The 24925-nt window shown below is 32.5% G+C and overlaps 2 protein-coding genes across 4 annotated transcripts in view; both read left to right on the forward strand.

Moving 5' to 3' along the window:
* The window catches only part of LOC145286051 (uncharacterized), a 32861-nt gene extending 19814 nt beyond the window's left edge, over window positions 1–13047 (forward strand). For all 3 annotated transcript variants that reach the window (XM_080134696.1, XM_080134698.1, XM_080134697.1), the window contains 3 exons: window positions 63–108; window positions 3983–4034; window positions 12536–13047. In XM_080134696.1, coding sequence (XP_079990822.1) covers window positions 63–108; window positions 3983–4034; window positions 12536–13045 — 608 coding nt within the window. In that variant the 3' untranslated portion in view covers window positions 13046–13047. The remainder of the gene's footprint in view (window positions 1–62; window positions 109–3982; window positions 4035–12535) is intronic.
* A 1124-nt stretch (window positions 13048–14171) lies between these two features.
* On the forward strand, window positions 14172–24559 carry LOC145286488 (uncharacterized). The gene is made up of 4 exons (XM_080135392.1): window positions 14172–14264; window positions 14758–15178; window positions 19977–20153; window positions 23991–24559. The coding sequence occupies exons 1-4, from the start codon at window positions 14172–14174 to the stop codon at window positions 24557–24559; spliced, it is 1260 nt and encodes a 419-aa protein (XP_079991518.1).
* Window positions 24560–24925: the final 366 nt, after the last annotated feature.

Here is a 24925-nt window from a genome sequence, read left to right on the forward strand (position 1 = left end):
TATTGTTTTCTTTTACTGATTATTCAAAATAAAATATTTTTTTATTTTTACTTTCTTCTCAGATATTTTATCCTCAAAGGAAATGAAATCAGAGAAATTAAGAGAAAAGTGAGTAAATCATTGTTTATTTCATCAAAATTTTAACTTTTTCATTTTTTTTTTCACAAAATATTCCAACTACCCTCTATCAAAAATGATGGAAAAAAAAAATTATGCTTTGCTAGTGTTTGCAGTAATATTCATATTCATATAATATAACGTCTTAATCGATGAGGTGAAAACAAAAGAAAGAAAGCAAGTGAAACTGGAAAGTTTTAAAAAATGAAAAGAAATCAATTGGTATAGAAAGAAGAAAGATGAAAAGAAAGGCAATTCACTATGAAACAAAGTAAACGATTTCTTTTCAAATTAATTTTAGATGATTGGGGTTTTCAAACTTATTATTTGATTTCTCCCTTTTGTGTGATGGGGTTATATATTTATTAATATATATATATATATATATATATATATATATATATATATATATATATATATATATATACAAATAAATAGACATGGGTCTTTATCATAGAGTGGAAGATTCTCATCTTTTTAAGTTTGCTTACTTTGAGAATAGTCTATATTTAGAACAGATGAAAAATAGTATTAGTCTTTTCAAAATTAAGGCCAATAGGCATCTCCTGTCTTTGCAATAATCATCTTTCATTCTTACATCAAGTGGTTTCACACCTTGTCGAGTGATTTTCATAAAAAAAGAGCAATTGAATGAATTTAGAAATAAAATATGGGGAAAAGAATTGAATTACAATGACATTTTTGACTGGTAAAATATTAAAAAGAGTTCATCTGTATTCTCCTAGTATATGATCACTGAAATTGTAGATATTTGCAAATATATATATACATCATAGCGTTTTATATTACATGCCAAAGGTAGTCTCTTTCAAAAACTCCTTTTCAATTTTTCTTTTTTAAATAACTGTTGGGGTTGCTTTTTTTCCTAAATCATGTGACAAATTAAGTGATAAATCATTGGTTGATTTAAACATGTGATCATCATTATAAAGAGTGTGAGTCCATTTACTCTTTTTGGTTTAAACACAACCACATTGTTTGCCTATGGTTCCTCTTTCATCCAGATCAGTTCACGTATTAAGGAAGTTTACATCCATGCATATTTTGTGTATTATTTTTTAGCACAAAATAAATCTTGCTAGATTTTTATCAGTTTTTTAGTTCCTTTTTCTTTTTTGTTTACACACAAATAATTAAGAAACTTATACTTATATAGCATTCTTTGCATGAAGTCAATCCAACATTTGTCTGATGATTCTGTCGGTAAGAATTGTTATTCTTACCAACAAATATTTCTTTTCAAATTCATTAAGTGTTGAAACTAACTTTTTGGGGTGGGGGGTGGGGGGGATCATGGCGTTCTATTTTATACTTATTGTGCAACTGAACTGGAGGCTGATTTCAAAAGCACCACTTTTCATTTTTCTTATTAATAATAGCATCTCTTGCCCAAAGTCGCTTTAATATTTCTATTTCTAATAATAAATGTATTAATTGATTTTTTTTAAGAATAATTTGTGTTTTTCTTTCTAAAAATGATTTAAAAATAAAACTATATTGAATTTTAGTACAGAAAACAGTAAAACAGAAGCAAATTTCATATTTACATATGATAAAATTAATGAAAATTTAATTTATTAAAAATGTACTTATGTAAAATTAATGTCATTAAATGAAATTTATTGAATTCCCTTTGATATTTTTAGATATGTGAAATTGAAACATTTTAAACTAGGCCTTCGGTTCTGATTCTTAGTTGAACCATGAATTGATCTTAGTATAGAACAACATGGTTTCAAATAAAAATTGAAATCAACACATTCAGTTAAATATAAAACCTGACTAAATTATTTTGAGTTTTAATTACAGATATGATGCGAAAAAAAAAATATGTTGCAAATATATGAACTTCAGTAGCATAAGTGTTATTTTCATTTCAGACAAGGCATGAAGCTACTTGATGTAAGGAGCTAAAAAGAACAAAAGATGATTATTGAAACAACAGGAGATGCCTATGGACCTTAGTTTTGAAAAGATCAAGGTTATAGATAGGAGGAAAACAGTTAACAGAAAGAAAGTTCCAAAAGTCTGCAGTTCTTGGAAATAAGCAATTAGAATAGAACATGAAGATTTATGAGATATCAAAACAGCGAAATGATGGAGACCATTATACCAACAAGTTAAACAAGCTGGAACAAGCAAAGTAGGAAACAGGTCAGATAATTTTGAAAAACATGCCATAATAGTATTTACAAAAAAGACTTAGACTAGCAACATTATGTCTGTGAGAAAGAGGTTGCAAAGAGGAAGAAAGGAGCCAATCAAGTTACAAATACGTTTCTGCACCTTATTAAGAACCTTCAACTGAAATAGAGATTCACCAATCCAAATATGACAACAATACTCCATACATGGTCTGACAGTAGATTTGTAGAGATAGAGAATTGCCTTGGGTGGGAAAAAGTGTTTAGAGCAATAAAGAGAACCGATTTTACAAGAAGCAGAAAGAACAATGAATCTTATATATGAACTCCAAAAAAGATTTGATGAGAAAAAAAGACCAAGAAGTTTCAGAGTCGATTTCTACCCAAAAGCAAAGCCATCTGTGAGAATCTCAAGAAGAAAATGGACACGTCTACAATTGAAAGCTGAGTCAACATGATTAAATAAAACAACCTATTTAATACCTCAATCCGCAATTGATCTCAGGTCAACTTTAGATTAGCTGCATATTTCAACTCAGCCCAGACAGATGAATGAGAAGCAATAGAGAGTAATAGCACCAGCATAGATGTCACTCTTCTGAATAATATTCTTAGGAAAATCATTGATGTAGAAAAGAAACAGTGTTGGGCCTAGAATATAACACTGAAGAACACCAACGTTGATAGGAAAAGAGAATGGAGAAACTCCATCCAGAGTTAAACACAATCTTTAATCAGAAAGAAAAGAACTAATAATGTCAAGGATCCCATCACCAAAACCATACCTCTGAAGTTTATGTAGAAAACCATACGTGTTATGCTTAATTGTATTTTTTGGTAAAGTTAATGTCATAGAATTATATTTCATAAATTTTATAAGATATATTTGTAGATATCTATAATAAAAGCATTTTTAAATGATCCTCCAGTTCTGATCTTTATTTGCAAAATAAGTTATCAATTAGTATGGACGCCATTATGTAAATATACTTATTTTTTCCCATTATAATTTCGAATTGAATTATTAATTAAAATAAAAGATGTCCAAAAAGGCATCATAAATGAATAAATATGTTTTTCTCCTTTCTTTCTTTTAGAGAGAGAGAGAGAGAGAGAGAGAGAGAGAGAGAGAGAGAGAGAGAGAGAGAGAGTGAGAGTGGAGGGGGTTAAAAGAAAGATGTTACACATATTTTTGGCTTTTTCATTTTGATTTCCATACCCTCCAAGCAACATCAGGTAGCCCTGCTAGCATATAATGAAGAAAAGTTGACCGGTTTGTCAATGTTGGTCACTGATAGCTTTTTTAAAGATGACACAAAATCTTTTTTGTTTTTACATTTCAGTTATGTTTATTAATCAAAGTAACTATAATCTCGGGTAACACCGGGTAGAAACAGCTACTAAGTAAATATATTTTTCTGTTTTTTTTAATAATATACTACAGTTGTTATCTCTGTATTTTGGATCTCATAATTGTTTTCACAGACTACCAAACAGTAAGCAACTCTATGAGAAGGTTCTGTCTCCATTAAAATTTTACTCTGACCAGCTAATTATTTAAGTAATAAATAAAAATATTTGCAATTATGGAAATATTACCCATATCTTAAAATGATTATTATTGTTCATGATATTACAATTGATCTCAAATTATCATGTATATTTGATATTTAGTAGTTTGAAATTTTCACTTTTTTTAGCACAAATCCTGTAGAAGGTGACTTCTCTCAAAATCACAGCAATCTGGATCAGGTAAGCATATTGGATTTAGACTATTTTTCAGAAAAACAAACCTATTCATATTATTTGGATTCTTCAGGCTATTGTTCTCATCTTGAGTGTTATTTTCAGAACATTTTGGTAACCTCCGACCTTCTTCAAGTGTATCTTATTGAACTCTGGAATCTGCACAAAATTTGGAATGGAACCCTTTATTTAATCCTTCTTAGATAAGAGAATATCCAGTCCTCGATAGTCGTACATCTAAACAATATGATATAAATGCGGGAGTGCCTCAGGGGTCTATCTTTGGACCTCTATTATTCCTAATATTTATAAATGACCTCCCTGACAAAATTGTCTGTGAGATGGGTGTATATGCTGATGACACCACGCTCTATAACAGGCACAACAGGAAAACAAATGAACACATATCTAAAGAAATGGTAGACACACTAGAGAATGACCTCCAATTTGTAGTGGAATAAGGACAAAAATGGATGGTCACATTTAATGCTGCCAAGACTAAACTTGTTTCCTTCAATAACTACAAGAAACCTTCTCTACCACCAATAGCAATGGCCAAAGACTCTTTATCTGAAAGTACATCTTTTAAACTCCTCAGCCTAACATTCACAGGAAACATGAGTTGAAACAATTACATCGAGAGCATTGCCAGGACCGCTGCAAAAAAGGTAGGTTCTCTCTACCGTGCTAGAAAGCTACTAATGCTGGAAAGTATCCTGTACTTCTACAAGGCCACCATTCGCCCATGTATGGAGTATTGTTGTCATATTTGGTCTGGTGCATCTGCTACTAGTCTTTCACTCCTAGACAAGGTTCAAAAGAGAGTCACCAACCTAATAGGTCCTGAACTGTCATCCAAGCTTCAGCCTCTGTCCCATCGATGAAATGTAGCATTCCTCTGCCTGTTCTACAAGTACTTTAACGGTGAATGCTCTGACGAACTGCAAGCACTTGTACCCCCTCGACATAAATACCTCCGACAAACCCGACAAGCAGCAAAATCCCACCCCTTCATAGTAGAAATCCCTAGATGTAAGAGAGCCTTCTGCTCCAGTAGTTTCTTCCCCAGAACCACTAGACTTTGGAATTCCCTTGTTTGGGGTGAAAATGTAAAAAAAAAAAAAAAAAAATTAATCCACGAGGGTAGCCTGCTCTCATTCTCTCAGCTATAACTGGGTAGAAGTCATAAGTAAATCACAATTGTCTTTTGAGTGTTGTCATGCAGATTTCCGAGTTTAAGAGAAGCATTCCCGCTTTTGATAACATACACTTGAAGATGGTTGGAAGTTACATTAACTGAAAAGTTGTGAAAATAACACTCAAAATGTCAATAGTAGTCTGAAGAATCCAAATAATCCAAATAATCAATCGTCAGCTCAAAAATGCAGAAAAACAAAAGTATACAATATTTATTCCTTAACACCTTTGTAAAATCATAGCAACAATATCATAATCTGCAGTTGAATTTCAACCCACAGGTTTCAGACATATTTCTTCAAATAAATTCCACATTCTGAAATAAGATTTAAAAAGGGGTGATTTAGATAGGAATAATAATTAAAATAGTCTTGCTTGAAATTGAAAAGTACAGAGTTTATTTTATATGAAAACTCCTTATAGAGTAGTATAAAATATGGAAGACATAGTTCTACTGTTCATTGCTGAGCTCCACTCAAAAAGCAAATGGCTACTTCCGTCTGTTCTTATATAGTCCTAAGAGGTAGATAACTCCTTGATACTTCCTGTACTAGGGGCAGATAATTCCTTGATATTTCCTGTATCAGGTGCAGATAACTCCCACTCACTATTTCAACATAGGAATAAATAACTCTTTTATCTATACAAGAAGCACATTTAATTGTGTATATTTCCCAGTGAGGATTTCAAGGAATACAAAAAAAATGTGCGATGTAAGAAAGAAATGTAAACAAAATAGGAATTTATAAAACGGTTTTGAATGAACAAAAAAATACTTACAAGACAAAAAAATCACAGTAAATGTTTAAACAAGTAATGATAAAAAGTGGAAATGGTGAATACTGACAATATTTAGTTTTAAAATAAATATATATTCTCTTGTTCAAACCAAAGTTCTGTTGCAATATTTTTACTCTATAATGGTGTATGACCCCCCCCCCACACACACACACAGTTGGGAGATTCTATTTATAAACGATGCTGTTAGGAACTGACGAATTGAATTAATTTACGTTCTGTTACCAACTGATTAGAAACCAGAATTAGTCCATGAATATTAAACCTTTCTGTGGCAACTTCACATATGTTTTCTTCATGTCCAACTCGAGAACTGTCTACTGAGAACCAGTCACCTCCAGAACTTCGGAACCATCGGAAACTGTTCTGTCTACTGCAAACCAGTCACCTCCGGGACTTGTGCAGAACAACTAACCATCGGAAACTGTTCTGAAACTAAACATGGCTTACACTTCTAGAGGTTATGGACCCAATGTGTGTCTTTATTTCGATGGATCCAAATCAAAATTCGCATTGTGGCAAATGAAATTTTTGGGATATCTACGAATTCAAAAACTACGCAAAAGTACTTCAGGCACAACCTGAAAACAGAAACGACCCCGACTTCATTGAAAAGAATGCAACTGTCTTTGCAGAATTAATACAGTGCTTAGATGACCGAAGTCTATCACTGGTAATGAGAGAAGCCCTGGACGATGGCTGCAAAGTATTAAACATATTGAGAGAGCATTATTTATTGAAAGGAAAACCCAAAATTATTTCTTTATATACTGAACAGACCTCTCTAAAACGAATGGAAGCCGAAATCATTACAGATTATATTATAAGAACTGAAACGACTGCAAATTCTTTAAAAATGTCTGGTGAAGTTATTAGCGACAGTCTGTTAATTTTCATGGTCCTCAAGGAGTGATTTCAAGCCATTTACCACCGTGATAACCTAGAAAGAAAAACCCATGACTTTTAGTCAATTCAAGGTAGCACTCAGAAGTTACAAGGAAATTAAAAAAATAATCACAGAAAAAAAAGAATCTACAAATATCATGAAATTTAAAAATGCACACATAAAAACACCAAAATTAAATTATACCCATGCCAGGAATAAAAACCATAACTTTGCCAAAAACAATTTTTCTCCTAAGAAAAGTACAAAAATTATTTGCTATAGTTGTGGGTGACCTAATCACAAGAGTTTCCAATATAGATACAGGACTTTCAAGGGCGACTCCATTAAAAATGTGGAGAGCTCCGTTAGCAGACATACATTCTTATTTCCATGTAAGTTTAATGCTTCAACAAACAATAATAATTTTCTTGTCGATTGTGGTGCAACGGAACGTGATTACAAAGGAATTTGATTTTATCAATTTTGATCCCAACTTTAAGCCACAACATCATTTTGTAGAACTTGCTGAAAGCAGTCGAGTAAACGATATCGTTTTGAAAAGAGGCGATGCTAAAATCTCGCTAAGGAACAATAAAGGTGAACTATGTTTCTGTATTCTAGAAAACGCTCTTCTAATCCTGAAATTTAAACAAAATATATTTTCTGTACAAGCTGCCATTAAACAAGGTGCAAATATAAACTTTAGCCCCAATAAATCAAAACTGGTGTACCCGAATGGAACTGTATTCATCATTAAAGAAAATGGAAGACTATATTATTTAAATAGCATAGTCCCATCGAAAACCGCCTGCCATGATTTATTCTTGGGCACTACAATATTCTTGATATCAAAAAGTTGCCGCCTGTAGTTGATGGAATGAAAATAACAACATTAAAAAATTTTAAATCCGACATTTGTATGCAGGGAAAAATGACAAACTATCAAAACAAGATACCAGACAAGAAGGCCAAGAAAATCGTATCGCTGGTGCATTGTGACTTGAACGGTTCCATGGAACCGATGGCTAGAAAACATTATAGATATGTGTTGAATTTCGTAGATAACCATTCAGGTTTAATAATGATTTACTTTTTAAAGAACAAATCTGATATCCTGCTAGCAACTAAAAAATATTTAGCCGACATGGCTTCCTACGGTGAAGTAAAGTGTATTTGCTCCGACAACGGTACGGAATTCACTAATAAAGACTTTGAACTTTTACTAATTAACCATCGTATCAAGCATGAAAAATCGGTCCCTAAATCACCACACCAAAACGGGACTGCAGAAAGAGCATGGCGGATACTTTTTGAAATGGCAAGATGTCTATTCATTGAATCAAAACTTCTCAAAACCTTCTGGATATACGCACTTATGGTGGCTGCTTATATGCAGAACAGGTGCTTTAACAAAACACTATCAAAGACCTCATATGAAGCTTTCTGCGGTAGAAAACCAAATTTAAGCCAAATGCATGTATTTGGTTCAACTTGCTTTGCATATATAGATAAAAAGAGTAAATTAAATATTAAAACCGATAGAGGCATATTTGTTGGATACAATTTAGTATTTTTCCAGAGAAAAATAAAATAAAAAGAATCCGATGTGTAAAATTCACAGACACGTTTAATATTAATGACGAAACCCCGTCATATGAAGAAGATGAAATTATATTTCCTCAAATTATTAAAACAAATGAAGACAATGAAGATGACAGGGACAAGAGTATTTATGATGATTATGATGATGATGATTATGATGATGATGATTATGATGATGTTACCTCAAAAGAAATAGAAAACAGCCCGATTTTTTTCTGGTCGACAATATGAAAGATTATGAAATCGACTATTGCTATACCATGGAAAATATGCCAAAAAGCTTTAACGAAGCAATTAATTCAGAACATTGTGATCAATGGAAATTAGCAATGAAAAAGGAAATAGATGCTTTGACCGAAAATAATACCTACACGGTAGTACCTCTCCCAAAAGATAGACATGTCATTTTGACAAAATGGGTCTTTACATAAAAGACTACAGCATCAGGCGTTGAACAGTACAAAGTTAGATTTGTTGCTAAAGGCTACTCTCAGATTTATGGTATAGAATATTTTTCTATTTTTTCACTGACCACAAACCTAACAACAATCAGAATTTTATTGCAAAGCGCATCGCAATATGACCTAAACATCCATCAAATGGACGTAAAAAATGCTTATTTGAATTATGTGAAATTTATATTATCCCTCCAGAGGGATTTATAATGAAAAATAAAAATAGCGTGTGGCGACTTAACAAGTCATTGTACGGTCTAAAGCAAAGTGCTTAGTGTTGGAATACAGTATTTCATGATTATATGATTAAACAACAATTTAAACAATGCGCTGTAGACCCCTGTTTATATACTCAACACAAAAACAATAAACTACTGATTTTGGTTTATGGGTCGATGATATTTTAATCGCTTCAAACTGTGACATAATGTTGACCGATGTTAAGAACAAATTAAGTAAAATATTCAAAATGACCGATCTTGGCAAAATATCCTGGTTTTTGGGAATAGAATTTACTCAAAGCAAAGGACTTATTACGATGAATCAATTGAGATACATTGACAAAATACTATTAAAATTTGGAATGGGAGAGTGCAAGAAACGCTCTACACCGGTCGAAAATGATATTAATAAAGACATACACACAGAATCTGAAATAATAAATGATAAATTATACTGAGAAATCATATTTAATGACTCCGACAAGACCTGATATATGCTATACAGTAACAAAACTATCACAAAAATTATCAAGACCAACAATGAAGGATTTAAACAGAGCTAAACAAGTCCTTCATTATTTAAAAGGAACTAAAGAACAGAAGTTAGTATTTAGAAAATCAAAAAATCCCCTAAAATTAGGATTTTCAAATTCAGATTAGGAAAATAATGAAGATCAAAAAGTATATCTGGATATTGTTTCAGACTGAGAAAATGGGCCTATTATTTCATGGAAATCTAAAAAGCAACAGATTGTATCTCTCTATATGACCCAAGAAGCACTCTACCTTAAAAATATCTTAAAGACTATTTTAGAGCTAGAATTAATTAAAAGTCTCGTAGTAATTAATTGCGATAATCAAGCTAGTATAGTCTTAGCACAGAAAACAATACTCCACCAAAGATCTAAGCATATAAATATAAAATACCATTTCATAAAACAACGAGGTGAAAAAGGAATCCATTATTTTGAATTACATATCATCAGAACAAAATATTGTTGATGTATTCACGAAACCCGCAGTAAGAATAAAGTTAAAGCGTTTTGCTTCAAAACTTTTGGGGGATTCGACTTTGAATAATTTTTCATGGGTCTGTATGTATATAAATTTCTATATATTGAAAAATAAAAAACGTCCTGGGCAAGACGTTAAAGTGCATCCATTTTGTTTGTAATAACACTTTAACCTACTAATGCATAACTAATACTTTTACTGAAATAAAAAAAAAAACGTTAAAAAAAATGTCACTTGAAAACATTTTCTTTGTGAATTTTCTTTTCGACAAATACTTTTTGCATATTTTAAGGCGCGCATAAATTACAATTAACTTTTACTTTTTATGCACATTAGTTTTCTTCCTTATTTATCAAAAATATCCTACTTTTTTGCATTGTTTTAATTAACAAAAAAAAAACTCTCTTTTTTTAACGGGTACATATTGCATGTATGTTTATTTATATGTATATTTATTTATATGTATATGTGTGCGTTTTTGAACAAAACTGTATAATAAAATTTAAGAAATGGCTTCTTTTTTCACATGCCCACCCCTTTTTACAGTGAAAATACAAATCCATTTTTTTATTTCTCTTTTTTTGTACACATATGTATGTTTGACATTTGAACAAAATTAAAACTGGCGTCTTTTTACATGCTAAAATTTTAAGATCCAAATGATTTCTGATTTTGTTGTTTAATTAAACATAAAAATATATATTTATTTTTGAGCAGAATGAACACAATCGACTTCCTCTATTATAAAAAATAGGGGAGGGGGGCAATACTTTTACTCCATAATGGAGTATGATCCCGCACAGTCGGGAGATTCTATTTATAAACGATGCTGCTAGGAACTGATGAATCGAATTAATTCACGTTTTGCTTCTGCTGTATCAGAAACCAGAATCGCTCCATAAATATTAAACTTTTCTGTGGCAACTTCACAAATGTTTTCTTCATTTCAACACGGGAAGAATCTTTTGCTCTGTGGATTCCAACTCGAGAACTGTCTGCTGAGAACCAGTCACTTCCAGGACTTGTGTAGAACAACTAATCGTCGGAAACTGTTCTAAAACTAAATATGGCTTACACTTCTAAACTGTAAATCTATGGAATTCTCGTACATGAAGGAGCACAGAATCAATGAAATAACAAAAATTACTATTGATACTCTTATCCCCCCCCCCCCCCAAAAAAAGTATGTTACATAGAAAACGAGTCAAATCCAATCTACAGGGTGTTTGGAACAAATTGGATAATTTTTTTAATATTTTTGAAAGAGAGTGATTTGCATCATTGATGATTTAAGCCAGATTAAAAAATCCGAAAAAACTTAGTTGCAGCTCAGTGCTACTTGAATAGTTTAAATACCATCAGATGTGAGCTTGAAAATTGTAGTGGATATGTGGAATAAGTGACTGGCAAGAATGAGCATAGCAGGCATTCTGACTGTGTCTGCACAAGAAAATTTATTGAGAAGTTGCAAAGAAAAAGTGCAGTAAGATTCAGGTAAGGCAATACAGAGAAATAAACATCAGAGTGATGACTACGAAAAAAATGTTGGACAACTATTCACCATCAAGGTCTAAGAAAACCACCTTATGAAATCTAAGAAACTCCTCAACAAAGTCAAACACTATGTTGAACTAGGCTACTATGATTCTTCTCAGGACCAGTTGTAGAATGTGCAGAACAACAGCTGGCCAGCACAAAGTTTTGCCTGTTATGAAGATCAAGTTTCCTCGAAGTGTGATGGTTACGTCATGCTGTCCTACATTGTCAAAAAGAGACTTAGATTCAATTCGAATGGCTATATTGAGTTGCTGTCCATTGTTGTCAAGCATAGGAGTGAGAAGGTGACTGCAAGAAGGTCATACATGTGGTAGTAGGACTCAACTCTTTGTCACATTTTCAGGAAAACTCAAAAGTGTCCGTCTCAGAACTTCCCCTACCCCACTCAGCTGGTCTGATTTCAACTCTATGAATTATTATGTGTGGGGTACAGATGAGAAAGACACCAGTATCTGAATTTTCACAAAGTGTTTCCACCCTCTTTGAATAAAACTAAATTAAATTAAGTATAGCCCACATTACCCACTCTTACACCTAGTTGTGTTTTCAAATTCATAATGATCAATTAATTAGTTTAAAAGTAAATCCTATATATACAAATATATAAACATAAACATACACCTAACTTTATATGAATATAGGTCTAAGGAAGAATGAAAATTATATATACCTGAACGTAACTTCAATATTGTTTATACATGAAATTATAATATATTCTGATTTGTTTATACCAAAAGCAAGAAATGTGTAATAATAAGGGAAAATTTTATCTTGTAGAATTATTCTGTAAATTCCAAAGATGGCCAGTCCAATGATGGGAAGCATGTAAAAGAGAGCAAAAGAAGTTCAAGAGAATCTTCATTGAAGTATAAAGACACCCAGCCAACTAAAGGTCACTTGCCTCCTTTCCCTAGTATTTCGATTGTTTCACCGCAGGGTGAGGAGAGAAATGCCAGCCTAGAAGAAGGAGGAGGGGAAGGGGGAGGAGGAGGAGGAGAGAAGAAAGCGGAAAAAACAGAACCAACAAAAGATCTAGACAAATATTCTCATGACAAATTCATTGAAGAAGAAGAGCTACGATCTAGAGAATCTTCCATAATTCTTTCGGATAAAGATTCTGATGAAGGTTCAGTGACAGACGATCAAAAAAGAGCTCTCCTCGAATTGGAACAACAAATGGCTTCTTTTTTCACATGCCCACCCCTTTTTACAGTGAAAATACAAATCCATTTTTTTATTTCTCTTTTTTTGTACACATATGTATGTTTGACATTTGAACAAAATTAAAACTGGCGTCTTTTTACATGCTAAAATTTTAAGATCCAAATGATTTCTGATTTTGTTGTTTAATTAAACATAAAAATATATATTTATTTTTGAGCAGAATGAACACAATCGACTTCCTCTATTATAAAAAATAGGGGAGGGGGGCAATACTTTTACTCCATAATGGAGTATGATCCCGCACAGTCGGGAGATTCTATTTATAAACGATGCTGCTAGGAACTGATGAATCGAATTAATTCACGTTTTGCTTCTGCTGTATCAGAAACCAGAATCGCTCCATAAATATTAAACTTTTCTGTGGCAACTTCACAAATGTTTTCTTCATTTCAACACGGGAAGAATCTTTTGCTCTGTGGATTCCAACTCGAGAACTGTCTGCTGAGAACCAGTCACTTCCAGGACTTGTGTAGAACAACTAATCGTCGGAAACTGTTCTAAAACTAAATATGGCTTACACTTCTAAACTGTAAATCTATGGAATTCTCGTACATGAAGGAGCACAGAATCAATGAAATAACAAAAATTACTATTGATACTCTTATCCCCCCCCCCAAAAAAAAAGTATGTTACATAGAAAACGAGTCAAATCCAATCTACAGGGTGTTTGGAACAAATTGGATAATTTTTTTAATATTTTTGAAAGAGAGTGATTTGCATCATTGATGATTTAAGCCAGATTAAAAAATCCGAAAAAACTTAGTTGCAGCTCAGTGCTACTTGAATAGTTTAAATACCATCAGATGTGAGCTTGAAAATTGTAGTGGATATGTGGAATAAGTGACTGGCAAGAATGAGCATAGCAGGCATTCTGACTGTGTCTGCACAAGAAAATTTATTGAGAAGTTGCAAAGAAAAAGTGCAGTAAGATTCAGGTAAGGCAATACAGAGAAATAAACATCAGAGTGATGACTACGAAAAAAATGTTGGACAACTATTCACCATCAAGGTCTAAGAAAACCACCTTATGAAATCTAAGAAACTCCTCAACAAAGTCAAACACTATGTTGAACTAGGCTACTATGATTCTTCTCAGGACCAGTTGTAGAATGTGCAGAACAACAGCTGGCCAGCACAAAGTTTTGCCTGTTATGAAGATCAAGTTTCCTCGAAGTGTGATGGTTACGTCATGCTGTCCTACATTGTCAAAAAGAGACTTAGATTCAATTCGAATGGCTATATTGAGTTGCTGTCCATTGTTGTCAAGCATAGGAGTGAGAAGGTGACTGCAAGAAGGTCATACATGTGGTAGTAGGACTCAACTCTTTGTCACATTTTCAGGAAAACTCAAAAGTGTCCGTCTCAGAACTTCCCCTACCCCACTCAGCTGGTCTGATTTCAACTCTATGAATTATTATGTGTGGGGTACAGATGAGAAAGACACCAGTATCTGAATTTTCACAAAGTGTTTCCACCCTCTTTGAATAAAACTAAATTAAATTAAGTATAGCCCACATTACCCACTCTTACACCTAGTTGTGTTTTCAAATTCATAATGATCAATTAATTAGTTTAAAAGTAAATCCTATATATACAAATATATAAACATAAACATACACCTAACTTTATATGAATATAGGTCTAAGGAAGAATGAAAATTATATATACCTGAACGTAACTTCAATATTGTTTATACATGAAATTATAATATATTCTGATTTGTTTATACCAAAAGCAAGAAATGTGTAATAATAAGGGAAAATTTTATCTTGTAGAATTATTCTGTAAATTCCAAAGATGGCCAGTCCAATGATGGGAAGCATGTAAAAGAGAGCAAAAGAAGTTCAAGAGAATCTTCATTGAAGTATAAAGACACCCAGCCAACTAAAGGTCACTTGCCTCCTTTCCCTAGTATTTCGATTGTTTCACCGCAGGGTGAGGAGAGAAATGCCAGCCTAGAAGAAGGAGGAGGGGAAGGGGGAGGAGGAGGAGGAGAGAAGAAAGCGGAAAAAACAGAACCAACAAAAGATCTAGACAAATATTCTCATGACAAATTCATTGAAGAAGAAGAGCTACGATCTAGAGAATCTTCCATAATTCTTTCGGATAAAGATTCTGATGAAGGTTCAGTGACAGACGATCAAAAAAGAGCTCTCCTCGAATTGGAACAACAACAAAAGGAAATTAGAAACGCTGGTGAGACATTTGCTATTTTACTTTTTCATCTTGGCAGTAAATCTTAGTAAATCTATATACAGGGTGCCCCCCCCCCAAAAAAAAACAAAAAAAAACAGAGGACATTCAATTGTTTTTCTGAGCATTTTACAGTTAATGGAGAAAAAAAGGCCAAAGACCCTAGTGTTTTGATGTGATATTTTGAATATAATAAACTAGTTATGACCAAAGTTTCATTTCATTCAGACGAAACACTAAGAAACGGGGCCTAATTAGAGTTGGGGCCCGTTTTTTTGGGGGGTCACCCTGTATAAAAATCTGTGTGTCCCCTACAGATGTGTTGTTGAATGTATATATAATTTTCTAGCTTGCACTTTCAAATGCTTTCTAAAATCATATATACATCTGATAATTCTTTTGTTGTTATGCTCAAAATAAACACAGAGACGAATTTATCAACATATAAGTTTTATTTACAGTTAAACTTTTTGCCCATCGACAAAGAGAGATGTTAGTTGTATGGGATTGGTTGGTGTGCAGCACATCAATGGAGAGGTGTCAAAGATGTCAAACACATCAATGAAAAATTTGCTTTTCATCATATTTTCTTCTCATCAGTAACTCTTAGTAAATCTATATATAAAAATGTATGTGTATGTGTGTCTACTACAGAAAGAAACATGAAAAAATTTACATAAAAACTAAAAGTATTCATATGTAAAATTTTCTAGGGAAGACAATGGAAGTGGTTCTAATCTTTAAGTGCCCTGCTAAGAGACTTATGGGGACCAAACATCCCTTAAAACTTTAAATATATCCTATTTTGATGAAGTTTAAATCTCTGGAGAGGACAATGGAAGTAGTCCTGAATCTCTATGTGCCCCTCCATATGCTGAATCTCTACGTACTACCTACAAAGGAAATTATGTGACAAAAATCCCTTAAACTTTTAATAAAATTTAAACCATATGTATAAGACTCTAATTCAAAGAGTTTTCTAAAATTTTTGTTTCTCTCGACTATATTAAGAAGTGAAACCAGAGTGGGGGTAATAAGCAAAAAAAAAAAAAGAAAAGTAATATGGTGTTATAAGCATAGTGAAAAAAGCATAGTATTCCTCATTCAATCCCTAGTAAAGTCGGGTTTTGTTGCTAGTAGTTTAATATTTCACCGATAACACATAATTTTATGCTTTTGGATTGGTGATAGTTACTGGAATATTTTGCCTGAGCATGTCTAGGATACAATTAGCATAAATAGGTTTTAAAAATAATACACTTTTAACAATCAGATTTACCATAAAAACTGTAAAGTTTGAAGATAAGTTTCATGCAAATATGTATTATTGTTATATATATATATAATATATATATATATATATATATATATATATTAGAGAAGTGGTACTTTCCACTGAAGAGCCATGTATTCAACAGCTGTCCTATTTTTAAATCTCCAAAACAGCTACATGGTAAATAGCTGATAAGCCCCGTTTTTTACTTAAGTTTAAGTTTATTTTTTGTTTTTCACCGTTAAATAGTTGAATTCTCTTGTGTAATTGTGGATTTTCTAGCAGAAAGTCGGCTTATGCAAATGATAAATCTACAATATGTTTTTTCACAAAGGAGTCTCAACTTATCAAGGCCTAGCGGCCACTCATTTAATGAGTGTACAGTATTCAATGGGACAATATTGTAGTAATCGTTAGTAGTGGAAATTTGATAAATTGGATTACTTAAGTTCATTGGATTAATTACAGTTCATTGAGAATTTATTTACATTGGACTTGAAGATGACGATATTGTAATCAGTTGGAAAGCAGGGAAACGGGAAAGAGTTCTCACAGGTGTGCAGTTCTATGAAAGAAGCTTTGTTCATGGAATCTATGTTTAGCTTTAGACACAGATAAAAAGTGGGGGAAATTATTGATAGTGGTTTCAGCCAGACGAGTGTTTTTCATGAAAGTTTGGCAAGGGACCATAGATTGGAGCTCAAATGAGCACTTGCCATGAAAATAATGATAAAGCAGAGACAGGCTTGCAACGTCTCTTCTGTGGGAAAGAGGTCGCGGGGAAGAGAAAAGGACACAAACACAAATATTTTTATCCATGAAATAAAACAATATGCTTAAACAGTTTAATTTAGTTGGTTTTTTTTCCAGGAATTTAAACAGCATCTTTATTATTTTATTTTAGTATCTTTTTTTTATAAAATACTATAAGCTTCTTTTGACTATATATATATATATATATATATATATATATATATATATATATATATATATATATATATATATATATATATATTACTAACTAGCTCTACCTACGTATTGAGCACTTTTGAAGTAAATACTTAAAGTTTACGCATAAATCTATACTTTCGTATATTAAATTTGTGTGAGTAAATGAAGTAGTTATATATATATATATATATAAAAATGGAAATGTATAAAAAAGAATACGAAAAGTATAAAAGCTCATAACTTTTCTTTATTCGTTTTCAATTGGTGACGTGCAGGAATACGAAATAATATTATGAAAAAAAATTAAAAAACTTTTTTACAAGTATATAATTTTCGACCGATCCTTCAGTCTTCATCGGTGCAGTGAAAGTGATGAGCAGACACGGGGAAAAGAGGAATGGAAATATATATGAGCAAAGAACAAAGATTCTCTCTTTTCCGATTTGGAGCACATGGTGCAATGTGTCGAAAAAGTGGCTTGTTATTTTTAACACTTCTAAAACCATGTTCTTTTTAAGCATATTGTTTTATTTCATCTACAAAAGTGTTTGTGTTCAACTGTTCCTGTCCTTCCTTTGTTTTAGCTTACTGATGTGATTTTCAACAAAAGTTAAATCTAAGTTAAATCACCCTCACGCCACCATTTAGACAAATGGATTTTTTTAATGTTTTTATTTACGATCATTTAAAAAAAAAATACATTTGTATCAAAATTATCAAAATGTTCATCTATATGAATAAATGTGACACTTTTCTGTTTACTGCAAAGTTATGAATAAAATATTTATTATTCAAATTTTCATTTCAAGTATTTTACATAACAAATTTTGAAGCAGTAGCGAGTTGGCATGTGAAACCATGCCCCCCCCCTTCCCATCCACGGCTGTCAACCGCTATCATTTCTGTCATGCTTTTCTTCCCCTTTATGTCCTCGTTTTGGATATGTTATCTTTCATATTGGAAATCATCAAAGGTGCGTGCACTGGCCTAAGTGTTTAAAGAAATACAGATTCACACAATAAAAATATAAACACACAGATATATGTTGTGTATTTGATATGTTAATGACGAGCATATATGTGCGTGTGTGTGTCATCAGGGCCCCATTGTTAGTATCCATATTTGAGTTAAGTTTTAGTTTTTCAAATTCATAAAACCTAACTGAGATCATTTACCTATTAAGGCAAATCATTTTCTACATGACGTTATCTACTTGTCAACTTCTGTCATTGTCTGCTCAACCTGATCTGCAACATCTCCCTGAGCAACTCTTACTTGCCATACTCCTCATATCTATCCCAATTTGATCTCTAATCTGTTTGTATTCCCAATATATTTAATTTTAAGCAGAAATCCTAGATGTCCCATTGTTTTCTCAGTCAATCTCAACTGTCCACTCAAAATAGCCACATCTGCTCTTCAACTCATCACTATTTGATCATCTAAAATAACTAACAACCAAACTGTCTGGGCACCATCCTGTCTAGGGAGTTAAATAGATTGGTAGGCCCTTTCATTGTTGCCCACATATCTGAATTCCTGATCTTTTTTTCCTGTTGTGAATTGTTTCCTAACTTAGCATTTTTCAGGGTTTGGTTTGAAGGGGGGAGGGGATGGGGAGCATTCCATAATATCACAGACGAAACTAGTTAGTATAATATATATATATATATATAATTATTTATTATTTGGGGGTAAACAGTTACATATGGTCGCTACAAATAGCCATCTGTTTCAGTCAAAGAGACTTCATCAGGCGACCTGGAACCTCTCGACGCCAAAAAGAAAAATCCTGGCATTTTTCTTTTTAGCATCAAGAAGTTCCAGGTCGCCTGATGAAGTCTCTTTGACTGAAACAGATGGCTATTTGTAGCGACCATATGTAACTGTTTACCCCAAATAATAAATAATATTTTGCGCTTTTTATTGAGCACAATTTAACAACCTCGTTGTCTTCATTAGTACCGACTTTTGAACACCCCAAACCTATATATATATATATATATATATATATATATATATATATATATATATATATATATATATATATATATATATATTGTTTTTAAATCCTTGAAACAGTATTTCATGGTAAACAACTGATGATTCTCGAAATGATATTAGGACTATTAATTCATGAAAGCAAATTGATTCTGCGATTGCAAAATAATTTCCAATGAAGGAGTAAAAGATTTTGATCTATTTATTTTTTTATACAGTTTTAAAGGTTAAAAAGCTTCCAAGACTATATATGAGAGTGCTCGATTATGGAGGTAATAGCAAAATATGTATTTATTTATAAACATATAGTGCATTAATGAAACTTGAGTTTCATTATGAGATCTGGTTCAGTTTACAAAAATGGATTCCTTGATCATCAGTCTAGTAAACCCTCACATGACTAATGACCAAATATTCCATTTACTTGGCTTTTTATAAACTTGATTGTGTCTCCTCATGAGACTTAGGTTTACATAATGTATTCAAATAAATATGTATAAATCGAATGTAAATGTATATAAAACATCATATTTAAAATAAATATTTTTATTTCCACACATTTGCTGTGCTTTGCAGCATCTTTTCCTTTTGAAAATAATATTAAAAGCAGATTGCACCAATTAAATGAGCAGTTGGCAAATGAGGAACCAGAAACATCTGAGCGAGCAACAAAAGTGGCCTTTCGAGAAGATTTGGTCCAAGTCATTCAATCTCCAACTCAAGACTATCAACACGCTAAGACAGCCAAAGCTCGTAAGAACATTTTTCATGTTATCTTTTTATTATCAATATTATATGATAAATTAAAATAAAATTATATTTATTATATTTAAATAATTACTTTTACACTGTACTTTCAGTATCCGATTCACAATGTTTTTATTTTTTTTATTATTTTATGTTTGAGATTCATGTTTTCTTCAATTTTTTTCCTATTCAATTTTGATACAAGGTTTGGTGAGATTGTGACTCGGTTACAGCATGAAACTTGTCAAAATGGAGACGTTCTTACAACATGCATCATTAGCGTTGGACATCATTCATTCACTTTGTATAAGTCAGATGATTATTGTTGGCATTCGTTTCCCTGATATCTTTCTAGTTAGATTTCTTCCTAGAAAGACAGCAGATACAAAAGAGACCATGTGAAGGTTGCCAACATCCCTAAGTGGAAGTGTTTCTGAATTCAAACATGGCATACTTAGGTTGCCAGTCCATATCATTAACCACTTAGCCACCATTACCTACTTGGCGATGCTGTCAGGTAATGCTTTCAGCATCATTACACCTAAAAAGAAGAGATCCCATAGCCTCCAAAAAATATTCTACTATTAAGAATTTATTTTTCAATCTAACAAAATTCTTGCTTTCCCTTTTAAACTTAACAAAAGACAAAAAAACTAAACAAAGTAAATTAAATTATAATTGTTCTGTCCTGACTCTAAAGTTGGTTGTTAGAAACTTTGGTATTTGATGAACATCTTCTGTATTTAATTAAATGATTTATTAACGTCTCTAAAAGACACAATAACCAAAGCATACAAAGCCATATAATTTTATTTATTACTTTAAATCAATGTAACTAAAAAATTAATAATCTTTTGCTTGCGGGTGCATAAACTAATAAAAGCTAAAGTAAAAAATGTTTTGTCCCAATGTTAAATAGTTTTACTTTAAATGTTTGAATGCAACAAACATTTAAAATATTCATCATAATTTGGATTATTTGGATCATGCAAACTACTCTTCTCATCTTGGATATTTTTTCTCACAATGTTTCAGCCAATGTAACCTCCGATCTTTTTCATGTGCATCTTGAATGTAACTTAATTTAGACACATTCAAATGTTATCTTTCTTTTCCATTGCTATTTGAAATCCATATTTGATCAAAAAACATTCACGAAATGTACATGGTTTCTTTCTTCAAATAAATTTCTTAGTTTAAAATTGAGGCAATAGTCCCAGAGAAACTTCCTTTTGGAGAGGTGAGGGCATTTTATAGTCTATCACACAGTCTTTCTAATCCTGTTTGGAGCAGGGTATTTTCAGATAAATTTATTTTGTAACATTTATCAATCTGGTAGGCTATTAATTGACTTTTAACAGTTCCGGTACACCTATTAGAAGGGGGAGAGTATCATTGCTACTCAGTTAAGGTTAGTGTTAGGATATAAAGAAATACAGTGCTTCTCTGTTATTTAGAATCAATCACAAACACTAAGATAATGGAAGATCATTTTCCCACCTCCTTTTGAATGGGGATGAATTTATTGACTGTCACCTAATGCGTTCTTATCCATGACTGACTAGAATATTTTGGGGGCAAAATTAATTTAAACAATCTCATAAATTGATTTTGCTATGTTAACTGCATGTGTATCATTTCCATCTTTTTTCTTTTATATTTTTTTCCAGATTTAGTGTTAGAGATAGTGTTATTAAAGACCACATATTTTTTATCAAATATTATCTTCTGTACAGTGTTTGTGTATAGATATACACTTGTGCCCGATATTATTCATACCCCTCGGATCTTTGAGATTTCTATAAGAATATTGCTCAAACCAGAAGGTAGACAATATTAAAGGGATTTCAAACAATAAATCAAGCATAAGCATTTAATTTAAACTCAACAAATAAATAAATTATGCAAGTTTGAAACATTATACAAAGAAAAACAATAATGGCACTAGTTCAAAATTATTCATACCTCTCTTACTAATAGTCAATAGCATGCCCTTTATTCTTAATAACTGCCTGTAACCGTTTGGGATATTTATCAACAAGGTTTTTACAAGCATCAACACTGATTTTTGACCATTCTTCAATGCAGTAGTTCTCCAAATCCCTCAAATTTCTAGATTTCCGCTTTTTAACCTCAGTTTTCAATATGTGCCAGAGGTTTTCGATAGGGTTCAGGTCGGGACTCTGGCTAGGCCATTTCAAAACATTAATTTGATTATCCTCAAACCATTTCTTGACTATTTTGGCAGTATGTTTTGGATCATTATCCTGTTGAAGGACCCAGTTTGGTCCTAAATGGAGCTTCTCCGCATCCTGTCTAATGTTTTTCTTGAGTATCTCCAAATATTGCTCCTTCTTCATGGTTCCATCTATCTTGACCAAACTACCTGGACCACTAGCCGAAAAGGAGCCCCAAAACATTAGGCTACCACCACCATGTTTCACCGTGGGTATGGTGTTCTTTGGGTTGTAAGCTTCTCCTTTCTTCCTTCAAACGTAAGAAGCATCCATATGGCCAAACAATTCAATTTTTGTTTCGTCAGTACACAAAATACTTGAGAAAACGGACTCTGGAGAATTCACATGGGTCCTAGCAAACTTTAGACGTGCTGCAAGGTGTTTTCCGGTGTGCAATGGAGTCCTTCTTGGTCTTCTTCCTTTCAGACCATTTTCATGCAGAGTCCTTTGCAATGTTTGCCTTGATATTTTTATGCCAGAAGACTCCAGATTTTCTAAAATGTCCTTATTAGTGGTGGTTGGATTTGCATTAACACTTCTTACAATATTCCTGGTGGCTCTAGCAGACAGTTTCCTTTTTCTTCCTCTACCAATCAAGTTGTTTGTTGTGTGGTGGCTCTGGAATTTTTTGATGATGCTCTGTACTGTTGCTGTAGGGACCTCAAATTTCTTGAAAATTGACTTGTAACCTAAACCATCATTATGTGAATTCACAATTTTAGTCCTAAGATCATTACTAAGCTCTTTTTTCTTCCCCATTCTAATAATTTTTATTCTTTTATTGGTTTTCAGTTGATATCATTTTAATTTCTGAAAAATGCAAAAAACGAAATGAAATTAATCAAAGGTTGTATAAAAGCATTCAAAATAAGAATCAAACAGAAAACAAACAGTCAGAAACTCGATTAATACTGAAAAAATAAGGGGGTATGATTATTTTTGAACATTGCAGATTTTATAAATAGCTGTATATTTCTTTTATTACAAGTATCCCGAGATTTTAAAATGACGAAAATGATCAGAAGAGGTTTATTAAGAATATGTATCAATATGGACGTAAACAATAAATTCTTACAAAAGTTACACCTAATAAACTCAATTTTCAAGGGGGGTATGAATAATATCGGGCACAACTGTAAGTACTTACCCTCTTCCCTAAAAGAATTTTGTTCCTTGTCTCCAAGAAAGCATGTTACTACATAGTTATGAAACGTTTAAATGTTATTGATAAGTTTTATTCTTTTTTTGCTCTTTTTCACCCCAAACAAGGCATATTGTCACATGGATGTAAGGGACTACTATTTGGGATCATGTCTAACAGGGGACTGTAGGAAATTAAACAGCGAGATGTCTATTCACATTACATTTAAACTTTTGCAGGTTAGTACAGTCAGGAAAGCAGGAAGCAGGAAACAGGGAGGGAAGTTTAAAGTCTAGCAGTCAGTGAAAGAAACTATTAAAGTAGAAAGCTTTCCTTGGTTCGTTGAGTTTCTCCGGGCAATACCAGTGTACCGTCCCACTAATATATAATATTACTATTGTTCTCTAGAAAAATGTATACACATTCATTACTTTTTGTTTTTTTTTCTTTCTTTTTTCTTTTAAGCTAAAGATATCAAAGATACTAAGAAAATTGAAGATATAGACGAGGAGCTTGAACCGAAAAAGGATGTGAATGGCACGAATGGGGAAACAATCTTTGATATGGTTGTGGAACGAGATGGACACTTTGATCTGGTTACTCCAGAAGATATGACTGCCTCGGGGGACAATATAAGACGACAATTATCTTTCAATGATGAGAAGACTAAATCAACGAGAAATAAATCTCGTCCCAGCTCAGCCATCATTACAAGAAATATATCTGCAGATTTTAGAGTTCCCAAAACTCGCCCTATTTCCCACCATACTTATCGTTCGCCTTATGGTCTGACGCCAGAACAGAAAGAAATAGTGCGTCAGAAAATGGCATTGGAAGAAAAAACAAAGAAAGAAGAAGAAGAAGCAAGAAAGATGAGAGAAAAGGAGAAGAGAGAACAAAATGAATATGTATTTCAGTGTTGGTTGAGACGTATACGTCAACATGAACAGGCAACTCGGAAAAAGGAAGAACATGCAAAAAAGGTGCAGGAAAAAGAAAACCAAGAAAAGGTTAGTGGATATTTGATAATATAAAAACAAAATAATTGGAGATTCTGTCATAAAAATGGATAATTCGTGTCATAATGAAAAAAAATCTCATTTACTGAATTTGTAACAAAAGTTTTTTTTTAATTGAATAATTTCAAATTTTTAAAAATAATACTTTTTTTTTTTTTTTTTTTTTTTTACACAGTGATCACCACTTATCAAGGCCCGGAAGCCACTCAGGGATAAGGGTTATTGTGAGTACATCACGTTAGTGAGGAGATTTTATGAAGTGTTTAATTAGGGGGGCAGTTCATTAGGAATTTGTTAACATTAGACTTGAAGACATCCAAGTTGTAGTCCGGAGGGAAGCAGGCAGACGGAACAGAGTTCCACAGGCGTGCAGTTCTAAGA

The sequence above is a fragment of the Euprymna scolopes genome, chromosome 10 (assembly GCF_053919585.1).
Source record: "Euprymna scolopes isolate OS-2025 chromosome 10, ASM5391958v1, whole genome shotgun sequence".
Taxonomy (NCBI): domain Eukaryota; kingdom Metazoa; phylum Mollusca; class Cephalopoda; order Sepiida; family Sepiolidae; genus Euprymna; species Euprymna scolopes.

Coding starts and splice junctions, on each gene's coding strand:
- LOC145286488 (XM_080135392.1), top strand. CDS start 14,172: ATGCTGTCCTACATTGTCAAAAAGAGACTTAGATTCAATTCGAATGGC. Junction 14,265..14,757: donor TCAAGCATAGGAGTGAGAAG/GTGACTGCAAGA, acceptor TTTATCTTGTAG/AATTATTCTGTAAATTCCAA. Junction 15,179..19,976: donor AAAGGAAATTAGAAACGCTG/GTGAGACATTTG, acceptor TGTGCTTTGCAG/CATCTTTTCCTTTTGAAAAT.